Source organism: Bos indicus x Bos taurus, chromosome 26, assembly GCF_003369695.1.
Source record: "Bos indicus x Bos taurus breed Angus x Brahman F1 hybrid chromosome 26, Bos_hybrid_MaternalHap_v2.0, whole genome shotgun sequence".
NCBI classification, from domain to species: domain Eukaryota; kingdom Metazoa; phylum Chordata; class Mammalia; order Artiodactyla; family Bovidae; genus Bos; species Bos indicus x Bos taurus.
The window spans coordinates 45835783-45857419 of record NC_040101.1 but is presented as its reverse complement, the minus strand read 5'-3'; the positions used below and the strand labels follow the sequence as shown (position 1 = coordinate 45857419).

Below are 21637 nucleotides of genomic sequence, written 5' to 3'. Positions count from 1 at the left end.
ATCACAGCACTTTAAATTCAATATATTTTTGAAAGTTCTAAATTTATTTTCCAAGGTAAAAGGTTTATAAATTGAATTCTATTTTCCCTTGACATACGTTTTTTCCTGTAAAGTGACAATAAAGGTTTTTCTTTTCGTAGTAAAGCTTTTAGTTTGTGCTTGTTGATTTCTTATTAGGCAATAAAACATTGCCAAATAGAATGAATAGAGTTAAACATTCTGATTTAATTTTCAAATGCTTGGCTATCCCCTGACTTTATATTAGAGTTAATTGAAGGACAAGTAGGCTTCTTATACATTATTCATATGCTAAACATTTTTGCATGAATGAAGAGTGCTGTTATGTAACTTTTAACATTAATTCTACCTTAATATTGTAAAAATATATGTCATGATGTTTAAACAAAAAGATACTCAAATCTTTTTGTGGAACAAGTGGTCCAAATTAATTCACAAATTAAGGACATACTGTGTTAAGTAATCTAATGATGAGAACAAAAACACCTTTAAAAATTATGTTCAAAGGAATTGAGCAAAAATATATTTTAAATTTAAATTTTTAAAGTAGTGGCATTGGCCAATGGGGATTATGAAATACAAAGATGAATTAGAAAATAGCCCTGCTCCCAGTGAATATACAGCCAAGTACAAAAGATAGAAAGTAATGTGTTTGTCAATGTACAAGAGGTAATAAGAAATAGAAGAGATAAGCTAGAAAGCTCCAGAGTATTCATAGCAAAGTTGGCAAGAACGAACTAAACTCGATTGTTCATACCAGGCACTGCATTTTATACCTCAGTGAATATTCACAGCCAACCTATTCAGCATGTCCTATTTTACTCATTTATAATGAGGAACTAAACTCTAGAGAATTGTTTGCCCGCATTCATATGGCCATTAAGTGGTAGACCTAAGCATATCCATCACTTCTAAATATTAATCTCTGATATTATATTCATATTTCAGCCAAATACTATTAGACCATTAACTGGACATTATTCCATAATAAAAGATATAAATGGAAACAAAGTTTATGTGTAATGAAGACATAATTAAATAGTAGAATATGCCAAGGTAAAAAGTGTACTAAAAATATATAAAATATACTACTGAAAACATGCAGCACTCCCTAGGGGATACCCTTCAGAAAAGCAGTCTTATAAGCTGTTTTAGCCGAGAAGGCAATGGCACCCCACTCCAGTACTCTTGCCTGGAAAATCCCATGGATGGAGGAGCCTGGTAGGCTGCAGTCCATGGGATCGCTGAGGGTCGGACACGACTGAGCGACTTCACTTTTACTTTTCACTTTCATGCATTGGAGGAGGAAATGCCAACCCACTCCGGTGTTCTTGCCTGGAGAATCCCAGGGACGGGGGAGCCTGGTGGGCTGCCGTCTATGGGGTCGCACAGAATCGGACACGACTGAAGTGACTTAGCAGCAGCAAGCTGTTTTAGTACCATATATTCAATATGTGTGTGTATGTACATGCCCACACACATGTGCAACAGTGTAGTTCAGGAGTGAATATGGCCTAGCAGACATGAGTCATTTTAAGTGATAAGAAGCTATGTGTGAAAAAAAAAAAAAGAAGCTATGTGTGCAAACGACTGAAATCATGAAAGAACATAAATTGTTCAGAAGGGAAAAAAAGTAGGTAATGTGGTTGGTTTTGGAGAAATATAAACAGAGTAAATATAGAGCAAGAAAATGGAATGTTAAACTGGGATTAGACTGGGAATATTTCATGGACTTGTCTTAAATTTCATCTTCTAGGAGGCAGGAGCTATCATTCATTTTTAAGCTATTGTTGAATTTAAAAATGAAACAGGAGAGCCTGAAATTGGGCAATGTCAGCTTGATGGATAGTCACTGAAGTGAGAAATATTTCAGAGTAGAACTTATTAGGCTTGATGATGGACTGGGAGTAGAAAGGAAAGGGATGAGGTGAGACAGCTGAAGACCCTACTGAGATTTTTAGCTCAGTCAATCCATATGAGCTAATACCCTTACCATGCGAAGAGAAGACAGAGGAGGAACAAGTATGGTAGCCAGAGGAAGGACTAGAGGGTGACAGCTGAGAAGATACTAAATTTGGTTTAAATTGATTGAATGTAATGTAACTAAGGAAGAACCAGAAAGCTTGAGGTAATGCATATGTCATTAAATTTCCTTTGAATACTGAAGGATTTAGGATTTGCAAGATGAAGAGGGGGAACACATGTATACCTGTGGCAGATTCATTTTGATATATGGCAAAACCAATACAATATTGCAAAGTTAAATAAAATAAAATTTAAAAAATAAGAATTCTTACAAAAGTACAAATTTCTTAAAATTTTAATATGTTAGTTTTCTGTAAAAATCCACATTTTTTTTTATCCAAAATCAACTTTAAAAGTTAGTTTCCTCTCTTAAATAGAGGGCTCAAATTGTGCCTGTATTTTCTTTTGATACTATGTCTATTGAGTAGACTGCAATTTCTTTCTTTTTCACGTGAATGAGAAGTTAGAAAAAATGATTTCAGAGTTCATTTCAAAGCATCATTGAAGAATATATGATCACATTATATTACCAATGATGAGGAAAAGAACAAGTTATTTTTGAGATAATATTTATTTTCCAAAATATTTTACAAGGGAATGGAACTAAAACTGAAACAATGCTTCAATTATTATGTAAATGAAAGACATTCTTATTTTGTACTCTCATGCTTCCTGTAATACAGAATGTTTCAGTGTATAACTGTAAAAAAATATAAAAGGAATAGTTTGCTAATCTTCAGTTTCTTTATTTAATTTTTCAAATAGATATTATTGTGTGTTATTTGGTACCACTCTTTAACTTAGGTGAAAATTTTGGCAATTTCTAGATATAATAATAATAAACCCTGAAAATTCTGTAATACTGTGTTGCATGATATGACAAACCATTTTTAGACAGTTGTTTCTACATTGAGTTGTGATTTACTCATTAGACTATCTCTGAATTACTTTATACTTAAAGGATCAATGTCCTTATTGAAATTAAGAATTATTTCTATTGGACTGTGGTCCTTTTTTGACATTCTTATAAAAAATCAAATACTAAGCTTTCTTATTTAAAATCTTAAAAAAAAATTATCATCTCTTTTTTGCTGTTGTTTTTACAGAAGTCTTAAATAGCCTTCCAAATAGATCAATCTATCTGACACTTTCCTTGTTTATATTTAGTATATGTTGGGCATACAGCCTTTAAGGGCTTTAAAGTGAAGGTTTCTTTATAGTTCCTAAAAATACAGAAGCCAAGTTCAACTAGTCTAAGTCAAAGCTCTGTTCTTTTTGTTCCTTGCAAACAGCTTGACATGCTGACATTCATTGGTGGTAATGTGAGATTTGAGTATTTTTACCCTGACAATCTAAAATATTTACACTCTAATTTCAGGGAGAGTAAGCCTTCAATGTTAAATGTTAAAATGGGGTCTAATTGAGAAGCAAAAATTAAAGTTAGCATCATTGGACTTTAATGGGCTTTGGAAGTTCTCTGGACATCACTAATTATTCTACTAATATTTCTGCATCCATAGTATTCATTTAGTCAACAGAGGGGAACAGTTATTTAGGCTGTGAGAAAATTAATGTGCTCACCTACTCCCCTGTATGATAGAAGCAATTATTTGGTGATTTTCTCTTAATGTTGGCCACCTGTGTGCATTAAACTTTCCAGATGAGGTCTTAGAAATGCCTAAGTGGTTTTCTGTGTCCTAGTTTTCATTTAAAAATTAATTACAGCAAGTATAATTATAATATTCATTTCTGACTTTCATTTTTAAAAACAGCTGTAGACATAACTTTCCTGATTTTGCTCATAAAGAGAAACTCACGAAAGTCAGTGAATCAAATCTTCCAGTGTCACCTCTTCCAGATAATAATGGCTGTGTCAGGAATCCAATATAAGTTTTTTATTATAAAGGAGCTGATGGAATAAATAAAATGGCATTGATTCTTTAGTAAATTTGATTCATTTAGAATTTTCACAATAGATCAGATTTAACTTTTAGATGTTAGTTTAGCCAAATTTGTTATATGCCCCCTTATTACAATCTAAAAAAACGATGGAGTAGATTTATAATTTTTATTTTTTTCCCTTTCATAGACTATTTCTATGAATGTTTTCCAGTTTTTATGGAAACAATGCAGTTTATATTCCTAATAATTTATTTATTAAAAAAATACCTCTTGGCTATTTTACTCTATTTAAACCTGAGTTCACTAACAATATCTTAGGCAAAGTATTTCCTTCCAATCTGGTTCTTAATCCTCTAGAATATGTGAAATCTAATTTTTGCTCTGTCATTCAGTACACTAATACTCTTGTGCCATATGCATAAGCTTCTAACAACTTCATCTATGAGTTTTTTATTTCAGTTATTATTTTCTTACTTCGAGAAGATACATTTTACCTACGTTCAACTAATCTAATTTTATTTATATTTTAAAAAATATATATTATTTAATGAAACATATTGAACATTTACATTATACTGTTTTCCAAATTCACATATCTAAAGCCTTTGTGGGTATGACTTTGATTTTCTATCTCAATGGGCTCTCTTTTCATGATACTTGGTTTCCTGTTCATTTTGAGAACTCTCTGACTCTAACTTTTCATCTTTCTTGGAGTTTATTTGTTAGAATTACTTGAGGCATAGATTGTAGATAACTTTTTTAAAAAAGTGTTTGCTTCTGTGAGAAAACTAGACTGTTATCATTAAAAATAAAATTCTCAGTTGTGGTTCTTCGGTTTATTCAGGTAGAGTTCAGGACCACTGAATTTACAAATTGATAACATTATGATTTATCCTTGAGTTGAGGAAATCGTGGTGTGTGAATAAAGGTTGTAAATGCTGATGAAGGCTTGTGTTGGTTATAGACTGAGTTTCAGTAAAGTTTGGGTTTCTTTGCTTTCTGTTTTTTCTCCACTGCATTCAACATCAGGGTTTAACCAGGCAGTTTTCTTTTTAGTTTTGGGTGGCAGTGGCAGTGGTGGCTGGAAAGGGGAGATAAATTTCTCATCCACCTTTAAAATGAGAACTTAGCCTTCTTCAGAGTGGAGGCTTATGAGACTCACGTCTATGAGTGGGCCTTGATCTTGCCTCCTATTCTCTGAGCCACTCAAGACCTCATAAGTTAAACTTTAAGTTTTCTTGGATCAACAGAAACCCTGTAGTGAACTTACTATCAGTACTAAACTGTCTAGATTCTTGTTTTCATTTAGATTTTGACCTTCATACTTATTTTCTTCCTATCTCCTTGATATGTTTAGGAAAAATTATTAAGATCTTTTCAGTTCAGTCAGTCAGTTCAGTCATTCGGTCATGTTCGACTCTTCCGAACCCCATGGACTGCAGCATGCCAGGCCTCCCTGTCCATCACCAACTCCCAGAGTTTATGCAAACTCATGTTCATTGAGTCAGTGATGCCATCCAGCCATCTCATCCTCTGTCATCCCTTTCTCCTCCTGCCTTCAATCTTTCCCAGCATCAGGCTCTTTTCCAATGAGTCAGTTCTTCACATCAGGTGGCCAAAGTATTGGAGTTTCAGCTTCAGCATCAGTTCTTCCAATGAATATCCAGGACTGATTTCCTTTAAGGTTGCCTGGTTTGATCTCCTTGAAGTCCAAGGGATTCTCAAGAGTCTTCTCCAACGCCACAGTTCAAAGGCATCAATTCTTTGGCGCTCAACTTGCTTTATAGTCCAGCCCTCACATCCATACATGACTACTTGAAAAACCATAGCCTTGACTAGATGGACCTTTGTTGGCAAAGTAATGTCTTTGCTTTTGAATATTTTATGGCTGCAGTCACCATCTGCAGTGATTTTGGAGCCCCCCAAAATAGTCTGTCACTATTTCTACTGTTTCCCCATTTATTTGCCATGAAGTGATGGGACCAGATGCCATGATCTTAGTTTTCTGAATGTTGAGTTTTAAGTCAACTTTTTGACTCTCTTCTTTCACTTTCATCAAGAGGCTCTTTAATTATTCACTTTCTGCTATAAGGGTGGTGTCACCTGCATATCTGAGGTTATTGATATTTCTCCCAGCAATCTTGATTTCAGCCTGTGCTTCATCCAGCCCAGCGTTTCTCATGATGTACTCTGCATATAAGTTAAATAAGCAGGGTGACAATATATAGCCTTGATGTACTCCTTTCCTTATTATCTAGCTTTCAGTGTTGTTTTCACTGGAATTTTAGTTCTGATACTTAGTCTGACACATTGAATGCAGTGATTATAATATAGATTTTAATGTAATATCTACCCAACTTTGCTATCAACTATCTTTATGATGTGAGGGCTTCCCTGGTGGCTCAGACAGTAGATTCTGCCTGCAATGTGAGATACCTGGGTTCTATCCCTGGGCCAGGAAGATCCCCTGGAGAAGGAAATGGCAACACACTCCAGCATTCTTACCTGGAAAATCCCATGGATGGAGGAGCCTGGTGGTCTACAGTCTATGGGATCTCAAAGAGTTGGAGATGACTGAGCAACTAGCACACATCTTTATGATTGTTAGCCAATCACTCATTTCTCTGAGCCTCCATCTCTGCACATATAAATTAATAGCAATAAAACTTGCTCAGTAGAAAAGATGACATGAAGTTATGTATGAAAAGTATTTACACAGCCTCTACACAATCATAATTGGTCAATAAATGTTAGCTCACCAAAGCAGCAATAACATAACATTATATAAGTAACATAAATAGACCTTGTGTTTTAAAGAACATTTTCAGTTCAGATCAGTTCAGTCACTCTGTTGTGTCCGACTCTTTGCAGCCTCCCTGTCCATCACCAACTCCCGGAGTCCACCCAAACCCATGTCCATTGAGTCGGTGATGCCATCCAACCATCTCATCCTCTGTCGTCCCCTTCTCCTCCTGCCCTCAATCTTTCCCAGTGTCAGGGTGTTTTCAAATGAATCAGCTCTTCGCATCAGGTGGCCAAAGTATTGGAATTTCAGCTTCAACATCAGTCCCTTCATTGAACACCCAGGACTGATCTCCTTTAGGATGGACTTGTTGGATCTCCTTGCAGTCCAAGGGACTCTTAAGAGTCTTCTCCAACACCACAGTTCAAAAGCATCAATTCTTTGGTGCTCAGCTTGCTTTATAGTCCAACTCTCACATTCATACACAACGACTGGAAAAACCATAGCCTTGACTAGATGGACCTTTGTTGACAAAGTAATGTCTCTGCTTTTTATGCTGTCTAGGTTGGTTATAACTTTCCTTCCAAGGAGTAAGTGTCTTTTGATTTCATGGCTGCAGTCACCATCTGCAGTGATTTTGGAGCCCAGAAAATAAAGTCAGCCACTTTACTGGTTGCTAATTTTAAGTCTGACCCAGCCTCAGTCACTGGCTTTAACTGAACCCTCTGTAGTTCAAATCCATGTTGTGCAAGGGTCAACTGTATATAAGTCTTGGTCTAAAACCATGTGTTTTTGAAAACTAAATAGACAAAGTTAAAATTGAAAATCCTTTAAAATGGTCATAAGTAGTCAGAGGATGAGATGGCTGGATGGCATCACTGACTCAATGAACGTGAGTCTGAGTGAACTCCGAGAGTTGGTGATGGACAGGGAGGCCTGGCGTGCTGCAATTCATGGGGTCATGGGGTCGCAAAGAGTCGGACATGACTGAACTGACTGACTGACTGAGTGTACCTATAAAATTTTTATCATTCACATTTTAACTTGCTAGTTTCAATTGAATGTGAGAGAGAGGTGAGAGATTTGAAAGAATGCTAATGATCCTGGCAACTATCCTCATAACTGTATTCTGAAATGAGATCTTTTCAGATTCCAAAGAGGAGCAAATCTATTACAAGAATCAGAAATTTTAAGTGGAGCCATTACAAATAGCATGTATATGACAGTAGTTTTATATAGTTGAAAAACACTAAAAACACCAAAGAAGCAGACTCACAGATACAGAGAAGAATCCAGTGGTTACCAGTGGGGAGGGGGAAGGAGAGAAGGCCTATGTAGGAGTAGAAGGGAAAAAAGTGGGTCACTATGGAATTATATCTTTTTTTGGTTTTGTTTTGCCTTTTCATACTGTTCATGAGCTTCTTAAGGCAAAAATATTGAAGTGGTTTGCCATTTCCTTCTCCAGTGGACCATGTTAGAACTTTCCACCATGACCTGTCCATCTCAGGTGGCCCTATATGGCATGCTCATAGTTTCATTGAGTTAGATAAGGCTGTGGTCCATGTGATCAATTTGATTAGACAGCATATTAAAAAGCAGAGACATTACTTTGCCAACAAAGGTCCATCTAGTTAGAGCTTTGGTTTTTCCAGTAGTCAGGTATGGATGTGAGAGTTGGACTATAAAGAAAGCTGAGCACTGAAGAATTGATGATTTTGAACTGTGATGTTGGAGAAGACTCTTGAGAATCCCTTGGACTGCAAGGAGATCAAACTAGTTAATCCTAAAGGAAATTAGTCCTGAATATTCATTGGAAGAACTGATGCTGAAGCTGAAACTCCAATACTTTGGTCACCTGATATGAAGAACTGACTCATTGGAAAAGACCCTGATGCTGGGAAAGACTGAAGGCAGAAGGAGAAGGGGACGACAGAGGATGAGATGGCTGGATGGCATCACTGACTCAACGAACATGAGTTTGAACAAGCTCCGGGAGTTGATGACGGACAGGGAAGCCTGGTGTGTTGTAGTCCATGGGGTCACAAAGAGTCAGACATGACTGAGCAACTGAACTGAAATGAACTGAACTGATGGGATTATAGAAAATAATCTGTGTGAAACTTTTGTAGAATTTAAAAAATCTTTCATTCAATTAAAAAAAATAGTCCAGTAAACATGATTTTTTTTAAAAATTTTGTATCTCATTTTCGGTAATTTGCTCCTAATGTATGAGGGAAAGTTATGCTTAAAAGATACTTCTGAGTTACCTAAACTTGTGCATTAAATGATTATTTGTTTCAGGAAGGTTATGTTTAAAAACACCTTAATCTGTTAAGGCAAAATATGCCACTATAGTAATTTAGTAAATTAGCAATACAGCAAACCAAAATTACATGTTTATTGAAATTGGAAGTAATCAGTAAGAACAGTGCAAAGAAGCTTAATATACAAAGCAATCAAAACAATCAAAATGATTTTGCTGTAACTGCCTTTTCTGTTCTTTTCTACTGTGTTACAGAGTTTGTTTTAAAATATTAAGGTTTCAGACTGCTAATTTGTCACAGAGAAACATCTGAAAGAGGAAAGGTGGATATGATAGTTTTAGTGAATTTATACAAGGCTATATAACTTTATTTGTGATACTAGATATGTAGCATTTAAATTTTAATTATAATTATTATCTGACTATTCTTATTTTTAAATATTGTTATTAAATATCAGATATCAAGCATTTATGGTTCATCATTACAATGATTTTTATTTTTATAAAAATAATTTTGTTTAACAAAATAAATTTTATTTAACAAAAATAAAACTCTCCAAGGAATATATTATTCTAGTACTTATATTAGTGTTGTCCAACAGAACTTTTGACAATAATGGAAATGCTCTAAATGTCCTCTGTCCAATGCAGTAGTCACAAGCCACTGAACACTTGAAATGAGGCTAACGTGACTAAGGAAATGAAATGTGAATTTTGTATTAAACTTGAAAAGCCAAGGGCTACAAAGTAAGTGGCAAAGTTTGGCTACAAATAATTATAATAATAGTAAATCATAGAAAATGTGTGTTGAGATTCAGCACAAAATTCAAAAGTTTGAATCTCTAACTTTAAATTCTATATATGTGCTTAACAATTTAAATGTCAGGATAACTCTGCTAGACAAGGTAACCTGAAGTAAAAAAATTTAGATACTTTCCTTTGGGATCAAATATTTCTTGAAATTCAAGTTAAAAAATCTCAGTTTTAGAATAGGACAAGCTCTAACTACCAGTTCATCTTTTTAAATGCCCTGTGTGTTTTACATAATGGCAGAGCTTCATTTCTGTATTAGAGGAATAGGAATTAGATTCCAACATAGGTCACGTTATCACTATACAAAGAAAAAACAGAAAGAAAAAATAATTATCAAAGTGTTTATTTTAAAGCTTTAAACCCAAGTTTTTATTAATTTAACAAAGTAAGCGTAAGAAATAAAAAGAACATTCCCAATTAAAATTAAAATGGGTTTGGATTAAGTAGTCAAAGATATTTCTTTCATATACTAGGAGCAAATTTAAGATAACTGAATCCCTCAAAAATATTCTTTCACTTATGACTAACATGAGTATTTTCTTTGAGATAAACTTTTTACCATTAATGAAACTTTACTGAGGTACAAGAAACTGGCACAAAACATGTACAAATCATAAATATAGAGTTCAATAAAAAAATTGCAGACTATACACACATTCACTAAAACTATCATATCCACCATTCCTCTTTCAGATGTTTCTGTGTGACAAATTGGCAGTCTGAAAAATTTCCCTGAAGTAGAAACAAAAGAGCCAGGCTAATATTACTATGCTCCCAACTTTATTAAAAAAAAAAAAAATATATATATATATATATATATATATACACACTAAGCAACTATTTCTTTTTAATTTCTAAGTGTGAAGAAACTTTAACATGTAGATCATAAGCACCTACAACCAGGGACAAATCTGGTTAATCAGGACACAAACTGATGAAAAAAGAAGCTGCATTAGTATTCTAATACTCTCTTATGATATGGCATTTACTAATCAGGATCTCTTGATGTAACTCTAGACTTATAAAAGTTCTGAATACTGTCCTGGTGTCATCTGAAATATTTTAGTGCATAACTTTAATTTTTTTTTTTTTCCTTTTAGGAAATAGATCAAAAACACAATTGCATGCTATGCCTACTACACAAGACAATGGTTAGGTACACAGTCCCATCCTTAAACCGATTTGGGTCTCAGCCCAGTGCTGATCCCATTAAACATGCCAATCAACACACTTGGTTCATCAGTGGGACTGAGTTAGCATCTCTGTGCCTTGTATTCACAGTTCAGTAGTCATTATCCTTCTCATAACAGTTGTTCAACCCTATGCATACAAAGTCTATGCATCCATATAATGGTACCTAGAAAAATATAACTTTAGGAGGGCTTTATTGTGTTGTTACCCAAGAAACAGAAGTCTTGCAACCAGAAATAAGCTCTTTCATAAAGGTTATTTTTTTCCGGCTTATTTATAACCTGTGCTTTCCCCCTCCTAGGCGACTGATAAAGATACTGGCAATTATAGTGCCATGGCATACAGACTCATAATACCACCAATTAAAGAAGGAAAGGAAGGATTCGTGGTGGAAGCATACACAGGGCTTATCAAAACGGCTATGCTCTTCCATAACATGAGGCGGTCTTACTTTAAATTTCAAGTCATCGCAACTGACAACTATGGGAAGGGACTAAGTGGCAAAGCAGATGTTCTGGTGAGTAGATGAAACTTCAGAAAAAGGGGGTATGTGCAGTACTAGCCAGGGGTTAACGTTTTAACACCTAGAACTTTTAAATATTGGAAATAGGTTTTCTAAAACATCAATGTGATTAACTTTCATCCAAGTTGTTACTACATATAGTTTAGGATATTAAAAAATTAGAGCTTTATGCTGGTTTATTTTTTTGACATTTCAGAAATTAATCATATTGTTTTTGAATATGAATGTGACAGCATTGTCTTAAGCACTGGTTTTCTGTTTGGTCTGAAGATCTCATTTTTAATATAAAGTTGGCCGGAGCTACTTAGAGGTTTTAAATGCTTCACAGAGTTGTGCTGTAGAAATTAAAATGTATGAAACTTTCATTACTATTTAAATTACTTTTAGGCCTTTTATAATTAAGGAAACAAAAAATGTATTAGAGCAAATTTATGTTCCAGCAGAAGTGATCTCCTTCTTTTACCAAACTCCTCTTTGATGACATTGGCGACCCTTGACTAAACTATCAATATATTTGGCTTCAGTCAATAATCATTTTTCTATTCTGTATCTTGGGCTGTACACAAGCTCAGTGGTAGGTTATTACCAAGGAGAGTCTGATATTGACATTTATTCAAAATACTCAACACCAAAGCATCTATCATATGGAATTGCTACTTTAGAAGTGTAGATTAGACTTTTTTTCTGATAAAACCAGTAAAAGTTATAAATATCATTGTTACTGGAAATATTTGTCACATAAAGACTGAATCCAATATAATTTTTCTTTTGCTGTTTATACTTTATTAAATCTTCAATTTCCACTGTTCTCATTTAGTTATCAGGACAAGATTAAACAACAAATAGATGCAACAGCTCAGTTGGTAAAGAATCCACCTGCAATGCTGGAGACCCTGGTTCCACTCCTGGGTTGGGAAGATCCACTGGAGAAGGGAAAGGCTACCCATTCCAGTATTCTTGGGCTTCCCTTGTGGCTCAGCTGGTAAAGAATCCACCTGCAGTGCGGGAGACCTGGGTTGGGAAGATCCCCTGGAGAAGGGAAAGGCTACCCACTCGAGTATTCTGGTCTGGTGAATTCCATGGACGGTCCAGGGGGTCGCACAGAGTTAGACACAACTGAACAACTTTCACTCACTCAGATGCAACATAAATCAAATATTTTTCTTCTTCGATAGTGGTGAAAGCCAATCACCATGATTATGATGGATATGAAGGCCAGAACATTCTTGTTTACAACAAAGGCCAATGTAAGGGGAAAAAAAGCTTTTGATATGCAAAGTATTAAGGTTGGCATAGATTTTCTAAAATCAAAGTAAGACTGTAAACCTTATATAAAGTCATATTGTCATTTCTCTTCCTGTTAAGGCTGAATAATAAGGCTACTACACTAAGTATAATTAAAATATTGTAAGAACATAAATAGAATATAACTATATAAGTTATCTATATGATATGTACATAAGCAATGTTAAATTTGTTTATTTGGACTCTATACACTATAGTATGGAAATTTAAGATATACCTCTAAAACTTTCCAAAACATATTTAGAAAGATTCAATTCAAAATAATCATAATGTGATATATTTGTAAATCACAATATTTATCCAAGGAAATCTTCCTAGCAAAATATGTTGTTGTTCAGTCACTAAGTCATGTCTGACTCTTTACGACCCCATGGACTGCAGCAAACCAGGCTTCCCTGTCCTTCACCATCTCCGAGTTTGCTCAAATTCATGCTCATTGAGTGAATGATGCCATCTAACTATCTCATCCTCTGTCTCTCCCTTCTCCTCTTAGTCTTTCCCAGCATCAGAGTGTTTTCCAATGAGTCGGCTCTTCATATCAGGTCATAAGGCATTTATGATAAAATCTGAAATCCTTTTGGAAAAGAGAAGGAAGACATGGAGAGAAATGACTTATGCAAAGAAAGCAACAAGTGCCAGAACCAAGAAGGAAGGGAAATCGTGACAGTTCTCAACTGACAGATATTTACTCAGCTTGGCAGAGTGAGGGAGGGAAAGTGAATGAGACAGGGCTGGAGATGGAAATATATAAGGTGTAGAACTTATGGAAAATATTGGAACTTTTCCCCTAAAATTTATGGGAAATCATTGAAAAAATTTAGTAAGAGTGAATGAAGATACAGTTGTTAACTTTGATAAAAGTTTCTTGCTTAGTGCAAATCTGATTCTCCCCTGAGGACACTACTTCTGCTCCTGCCTCCTCAAGCAGAAGCTTTTGTTTGTATTTTTTTCTGTTCTTGTCAGCCTTCATACTACCTGCTGGGAGAGTAGGATCCTCATTGCACAACATCACTGCTTCTAGGCCCTCCTTCCTTCCTAAGAATCAGCCTTGATTTTCATCATCTGGCTGTCACTAGCTGCCTTACTTCATTCCTGGGACTCTGAAACCTTGGTCAATCCCATATATGTCTCAATGAGTTTGGCTCCCGAGTTACTATTACTTTCTCCAACAATCCTCCTACATTTTGACAATTTCATTATACACAAAGAGGATTCTTCCAATATCCTGAACTCGCAATTCCTTGAATGCCTTTCCTCCAATGGCTTTAATTTTCATCCTATTTCAACCACTTAAAACCTGAGTTATTTTTTGCCATTGCCACTTATGACACTCCTTTTATAGCCTCCATTTCAAACCACCCACTCTTTGACCATCATTTCCTTCTCCGGGGAATCTTCCCAACTCAGGGATCAAATTTGTAATCTCCTGCATTGTAGGCAGATTCTTTACTGCTGAGCCATCAGGGAAGCCCTCTCTTAAACACCTTTTAAATCAAAATTTCTCTCTCTGTTGGGGGAGAAATCAACTACTTATCTGAAATCAACTGCTTATGCCAACATCATCAATGACTTTCACTTAGTAAAAGCACTGATAATCTGAATCTCCATCTTATTTGAACCATTAACTACCTTTGGTTGATTATTACCTTTACTAGGCTTCCAGGCCACCATTCACTCTTCTTTATCTCTTTCCTCACTGTTCAGTCTTTCTCAGTATTTTTTGCTGTCATTTTCGCTGTCATTTTCTTCTCCTGACCTTTTAGTCAATATTTCTTAGGGCTCAGACATTAATTCTCTTTTCTATCTTCACTCTATAACTCACTAAACTCATTCGGTCCCACAACATTAAAAGATCATCTATATATATTACAAAATTTCAAATTTATATCTTCACCCTGAAGCTCATACCTGAATAGCAAACTCATGTATCAAAATGTACATGCAGAATTATACTTGAATGTCTACTAAAGACCTGTTTGATGTTTGCTAATCTTCTCTTCCTCATCACATCTCTTCTACCTATAGTCTTCACAAATTTTGCTCTATGACCAAATGAACTTTGAATTCCTTGTGTGTGTGTGTGTGTGTGTGTGTGTGTGTGTGTGAATGTGCTTGGTCATGTCCAACTCTTTGTGACCCCATGGACCTGTATCCCGCCAGGCTCCTCTGCCCATGTATTTTCCTTAGTCTCCTAATTCCTTTCTCTACTTAACCACACATTTAATTCCTGAGTAAATATTGTTGTATATATGTATATATACACTGTAACGTACATATACTCCATATATGTGTTATCTTCACATTTTTCAATATTTCTACTGTTACAGTTTGTTTGATCAAGCTTCATGACTCACTTGCATCATTGCACAAACTCACTAACTTGCTCATATGCTTTCTTTCTTGCCCTGCTAAAGTCTGGCTTTAATATAGCAAATAAAGTGATATCTTAAAGTGTAATTCAGGTCCTGTTATCTATCTGCTCAGAACTTTCTAATATCAGCTGATTCTTTCAGAGAAATTCTTAGATTATAGAAGACTATGAGGCCCTTGGTAATCTGACCTCCAATGATCCATTTTCTACTCTTCTCCCTGTAACTCCTTCAAACCTGATAATATTGGCCAGTTTGCTATTCCTCCAATAGTCAAAAATGCTCTCAATTTAGAAAATTTTATAACGAGGTTCCCTTGTGGCTCAGCTGGTAAAGAATCCACCTGCAATGCTGGAGACCTGGGTTCGATCCCTGGGTTGGGAAGATCCCCCGGAGAAGGAAAAGGCTACCCACTCCAGTATTCTGATCTAGAGAATTCTATGGACTGTATAGTCCATGGGGTCACAAAGAGTCAGACACAACTGAGCGACTTTCACTTTCACTACCTACAATGTTCTTTCCTTGCATTGTTCAGGACTAGCTCCCTTATCTCTTCTAAATATTTGTAACAATGTATTTCACAATGGAGCATACTCTCATCATCCTAGTTAATACTGCAACATACTACATCTCTGTATACTTAGCTGTTGCTTTTTTTTTTTTTTAATAATGGGCTTATCATGTTAGTGTTTTTTCTGCAGAAAAGCTCTATAAGGACATTTTAAGAAATTAATTTAATTTAATCCCTAATGTATCTCAAGCACCTAGAATAATTCCTGTCATAGACTGAGTACTAAATTCCTATGTGTTCAGTAAATGAATGGCCTGTCTCTTGCAGTGTAAGTTAGCAGTTCTCACAGGTAGTCTATGAAAACCTGTATACATGCTAAGTCACTTCAGTCATGTCTGACTCTTTGCGGCCCTATGGACTGTAATCTGCCAGGCTCCTCTCTGCATGGGATTCTCCAGGCACGGATACTGGAGTGGGTTGCCATTTGCTTTTCCACCATGAGAACCAGAGGGACCCTAAATCATTTCAGGGTCCATGAGATCAAAGCTCCTTTCATGAAGATACTAGGACATGATTTGCCTTTTTACCATGTTGCATTTGCCCTGCCGGAAAACATGGCTATGGCTTCATAGCCATACATAAACAGGGGAAAAAAAGAAAAAGAAGCCTGTTTCAACTAAGAATGCCCTTATTTAGGCGGTAAAACTTGTTACTTTTAACAAATATCAACTCTTGACTAAAAACTTTTTCAACATTTTCTATAATGAAATAAGAAGTAGGTATAAAGCACTTCTGATGTGTATGAAGGTTTCATGGCTGTCTCAGAGAAAAGCTCTACGCAAGTTGAATTAGCTGCTTTTTTCAAGGAATGGCTTTTATTTGGAAAAAAAAAATAGCTTAGAGATAAAATATGATTATTCAGACTTGAATTTTTGATGGGCATTTACACAAAAATAAATGAGGTGAGACTGTCAATTCAAGGAAAACAACTGACAGTATTTGTTGTTAATGATGACATTCAAGCCTCCAAGTACAAATTAGTATATTGGGAAGCATGTGTTCACCACTGTGAGTTTGACAGCTTGCCATTACTGAGAGATTTTTCTGATGAGATCAGTGGTAATATTAAAGAATGTGATTTTTTTCTTGGTATTGTGTAATGTAACGTGTCAATATTTGAAAAACTGGCAATATTCAGTGAACCGATATTTTCCAAATGACCAATGCAAGATGTTTTTAAAAATTCATAGGCAGAAGGTCCATTCAAAGTGCAAGACCTATAAAGTTATTTTAGTCTAACTGAACATGATTTTAGATTTTACATTGAAACTAATCTTGAAGAAACTACCACTTGAGTTTTGAGTTTGCAGACATCATACACAATCATTTGAAAGCAAAACAAAAAAAAAAAGTACTTAAGATACCTCTTCTTTTTCAAGAAAAGTGAGATTGTGCCAGAGACCAGTTAGGAAGAAACAGTGACCAGACCAAGCAAGAAACTGTGTGAACCTCTAGAATTTTGCTGTCCATTGTGTTAACTCTCTGCTATATGTGGCTTCTGAGCACTTGAAATGTGGCTAGGTTGCATTTAGACATACTGTGTAATATACACAATGGACTTCAAAGACTTAGTATGAAAAACATGTAAAAACTCTCCTTAATCAGTTTTTTAGCTTCCCTGGTGGCTCAGATGGTAAAGAATCTACCTGCCATGCAGGAGACATGGGTTCGATCCCTAAGTCAGAAAGATCACATGGAAAAGGGAATGGCAACCAAATCCAGTATTCTGGCCTGAAGAATTCCATGGACAAAGGAGCCTGGCAGGCTACAGTCCATGGGGTCACAAGAGTCAGTCAGGAATGACCCACTAACATTTTCACTTTTTCTAGACTGATTAATATTGGAATGATAATACATTGATTATATTAGGTTAAGTGTATTATTGAATTAATTTCATTATTTTTTCTCTTTCTGTTGTGATTACCAGAAAATTGAAAATTACATATCTGGCTTTCTTTTTTTTTTTTTTGGTCTCACGTTATGTTTATATTGGACTGTACTATCTAAACTATTTAAGAAGTGAATAGGGAAAAAAAAGAATTATAAGAAGTTTATGATAAATAATTAAAAAGATTCAGAATCTGTTTTTAAAATTATGTGTTGCACAAATATTAGCTTTTTCTTTTTTTCTTTTGATTGTACCTAGTAATTTTAACCCATTACAAAAATAAACCCTCCCCCCACCAAAAAAAAGATGTTTAGAAAAAGTATCATTAGTAATTAAGGCATAAATAATTAAATGAAGCAATTTTAAAACAGAATTTAAAAAATTTTACTATAATAAACTGAAGTGCATTTGCATAAAGGCTCTACTGAAAATGTAATATAAACAAAATATAATAATCTTAAACATAAATATCTTTGCTATAGATGATAGAAGAAACCAATGATTCAAGGGCATGGAAATTTTTGGAAGATCAAAATTTAAACTATAATAGCTTGTTGTCTTCATATGCACAAAGTATATATATGTTCTACATAAATAATATGTATATGTCAATACTTTTACATATATTTAAAATTTTAAATCTAACTGTTTGTAGATAAGTCTGAGATAGTTACTTCTGGAGAAGGCAATGGCACCCCATTCCAGTACTCTTGCCTGGAAAATCCCATGGATGGAGGAGCCTGGTGGGCTGCAGTCCATGGGGTTGCTAAGAGTCAGACACGACTGAATGACTTCACTTTCACTTTTCACTTTCATGCATTGGAGAAGGAAATGGCAACCCACTCCAGAGTTCTTGCCTGGAGAATCCCAGGGATGGGGGAACCTGGTGGGCTGTCGTCTATGGGGTCGCACAGAGTCAGACACGACTGAAGTGACAGCAGCAGCAGCAGCAGCAGCAGAGTTAAATGCAGTCTGACTTTTTATTTTATCAGAATTAAAAATGCATTACTTTTTTATTTTAAGTGTACAAAATCATGTTTTCAAAATCATTTTCAAAAAATCTTTTTGAGAAATTATAAGCTTAATATGGATATATTCCAGAGGACTTTAAATCTTGATTCAGTTTGTTTAACAAATTAAAAATTCTCTTTGAAGTAATTTATCCTTCTGAATAAAGAGAAAGTACTGACAGTCTTTTTTTTTTTTTTTTTATTTTTAAACTTTACATAATTGTATTAGTTTTGCCAAATATCAAAATGAATCCGCCACAGGTATACATGTGTTCCCCATCCTGAACCCTCCTCCCTCCTCCCTCCCCATACCATCCCTCTGGGTCGTCCCAGTGCACTAGCCCCAAGCATCCAGTATCGTGCATCGAACCTGGACTGGCATCTCGTTTCTTACATGATATTTTACATGTTTCAATGTCATTCTCCCAAATCTTTCCACCCTCTCCCTCTCCCACAGAGTCCATAAGACTGTTCTATACATCAGTGTCTCTTTTGCTGTCTCATACACCGGGTTATTGTTACCATCTTTCTAAATTCCATATATATGTGTTAGTATACTGTATTTATGTTTTGGCAGAGTTACTTATAAGTTCAGGGCCAAGTATTGCTTCTCAATAGAGTACCCAGCACATGAATTGACTGCATTCCAACTCTTTACTTGTAAAACAACCTTCAAAACTTAGAACTTATTTATGCAAAGTTGGTACTGGGGCAGCTTCCGTAACTGATGGAGCACAGAGAGAGAGTGTGGTTTAAATGTGGTGTGTCTCAAGCTGGAGAAGCAGGAGCTTAAGACTGAAAGATAACAATGTAACACTATTGGTCCAGAAGCATTTACAATCAATAGGTCTGGGATTATGTGGCCTCAGCTAGCTGGCTGTACATCTTTCCCTAAATCAGTCCTTGTTACCACATAGTGGTTTAGATGTAGCTTCTTTAGTTCTAGGTAATATATGTTTACTATGTGAAAGGGTACTGAAGTTCCTATGTCTACAGATCATCAGTACTGTTGTCTCACATAACTCTAAAACTGAAATGATTGTGTTTGAACTTTCCCCCATACTGAATAAAACATTCTAGTGTTTCACTGATCTACAATTAGGGGAAATCAGTCAACCACGTGAAATCAATCCCTGGGTGTTTGTTTTGATAGACTGACTGCGTGACAGAAAACTCCAAAATTTCAGTGGTTTAAACTAACAAGATTTGTTTTTGCATGACCCAACAATGAGAGCATATATGGTCGGGTGATGTTCTTGACAGCTCTTGCAAATTGAGATTCAGTGGCTCAGTTCCCTTCCATCATGTGTCTGTGTCCTGCTCTACGGCTTCCTTATTCAAACAGATACTGCCCAAGAAAGGGAAGGTTCACATATGGGATAGATTAAAGAGTATTTGTTTCTTCTTTTGCACTGACTTCCATTGGTCAGAACATCATATGGTTCCATCAAACTCCAAAAGAAGCTGAGAAATATGCTCTTATTTAGAAAAGAGTCCATGATTACTATTTGTTTCAGGCTGTTTGTTTTGGATCATTTTTTTTTTTTAATGTTCTCTCACCCAATATTGAAAGAGGAGAAAGGAAGGGAGGAAGAGATGAAGGAAGAAAGAGAGGGAAGAAAAGAAGAGAGGGAAGGAAAGAAGAAAGAGAGGGAAGGAAGGAATAAAGGAAACAGTTTCACAAAACTCATATAGATTTTTCTAGAGATTTTTATCATGTATTTTTACTACTAAAAACTAAAACAGGAAGCAAAACAAATAACAAAAAAAGTTATATGTAATATGTAATGTTAGTCCTTTTTATTTTTTTATTCAGGAGTGATGCAAAAAGATAAAATAGAATTACAAAAAAAAAAAACCATGATAATCCCCTTTTTCTAATGAACTTAGATTTTTTTGTGTGTGTGTGAGGACACAGTCAAGATTCATGTACATGTTTAAGGAAAATTTAAACATTTGATCCCAGATACCTATAATGAGTTAGAGATACAGGTTGGAACTGCTAGTGTTAGCAATTTGCTGATAGCAACTTGGTAATAAGATAGACTCCTGGCTCAATATAGTTTATCTGCACACATGAATTATTAGGCCCACATTATGGTTTGAAAGATTTCAAATTAGTTGTAAATATTTCACATCTTGTCTCTTTCCTTGAAAGATGGAAAACTACAGCAGATCTGGATCTGTTTACCCACATCACAATACTCAGTAGAGATGAGAAGTAGCTGAGTTCTTCAGAGGAGTAATATGCTCTCTGATTTGAGAGCCTGCCAATTCTCCCTATTATTTCATACTTTTGACAGCTTTCCTCATTTAGGTAACCTGCCTGGTCCCTGAAGAAGTTTGAGCTTATGACTTCTGATACGGCATGTATGGGCAACTACATGCAGAGAATTGGGAACTTATATAAAAAATATATGTAAACATGAGGTTGAAAGTGAAAGTTGCTCAGTGGTGTCTGACTCTTTGTGACCCTATGTACCCTATAGTCTATGGAACTCTCCAGGCCAGAATACTGGAGTGGGTAGCCTTTCCCTACTCCAAGGGATCTGCCCAACCCTGGGATCAAACTCAGGTCTCCCTATTGCAAGTGGATTCTTTACCAGCTGAGCCACCAGGGAAGCCCAAGAATACTGGAGTAGCCTATCCCTTCTCCATGGATCTTCCCAACCCAGGAATCAAACAGGTTCTCCTGCACTGAGGGTGGATTCTTGACCAACTGAGCTATCAGAGAAGCCCAAAATATGAAGTTATTCCCCAGAAAATTTATATTCAGATATATAGTGCTAAATATGCCTATTCCAGAGTATTAAATTAATAGTCCTGGTGTATATGCATTTACACAATTTTAATTGTGTATAATATTAGATACATATTTTTAATTTTAAAATTTAATATTACAAACTGCCATTACTGCATGGCAAATAGAAGGGGAAAAGATGGAAGTAGTGACAAATTTCCTTTTCTTGGGCTCCAAATCACTGCGGACTGTGACTGCAGCCAAGAAATCAGAAGA

General features: G+C 35.5%; 1 protein-coding gene across 7 annotated transcripts in view; it reads left to right on the top strand.

Annotated features, from left to right (window-relative positions):
- Positions 1–21637, top strand: part of PCDH15 (protocadherin related 15) — a 1046857-nt gene that overhangs the window by 955074 nt on the left and 70146 nt on the right. For all 7 annotated transcript variants that reach the window (XM_027528919.1, XM_027528921.1, XM_027528918.1 and 4 more), the window contains one exon: positions 11257–11472. In XM_027528919.1, the coding sequence (XP_027384720.1) occupies positions 11257–11472 (216 nt within the window). The remainder of the gene's footprint in view (positions 1–11256; positions 11473–21637) is intronic.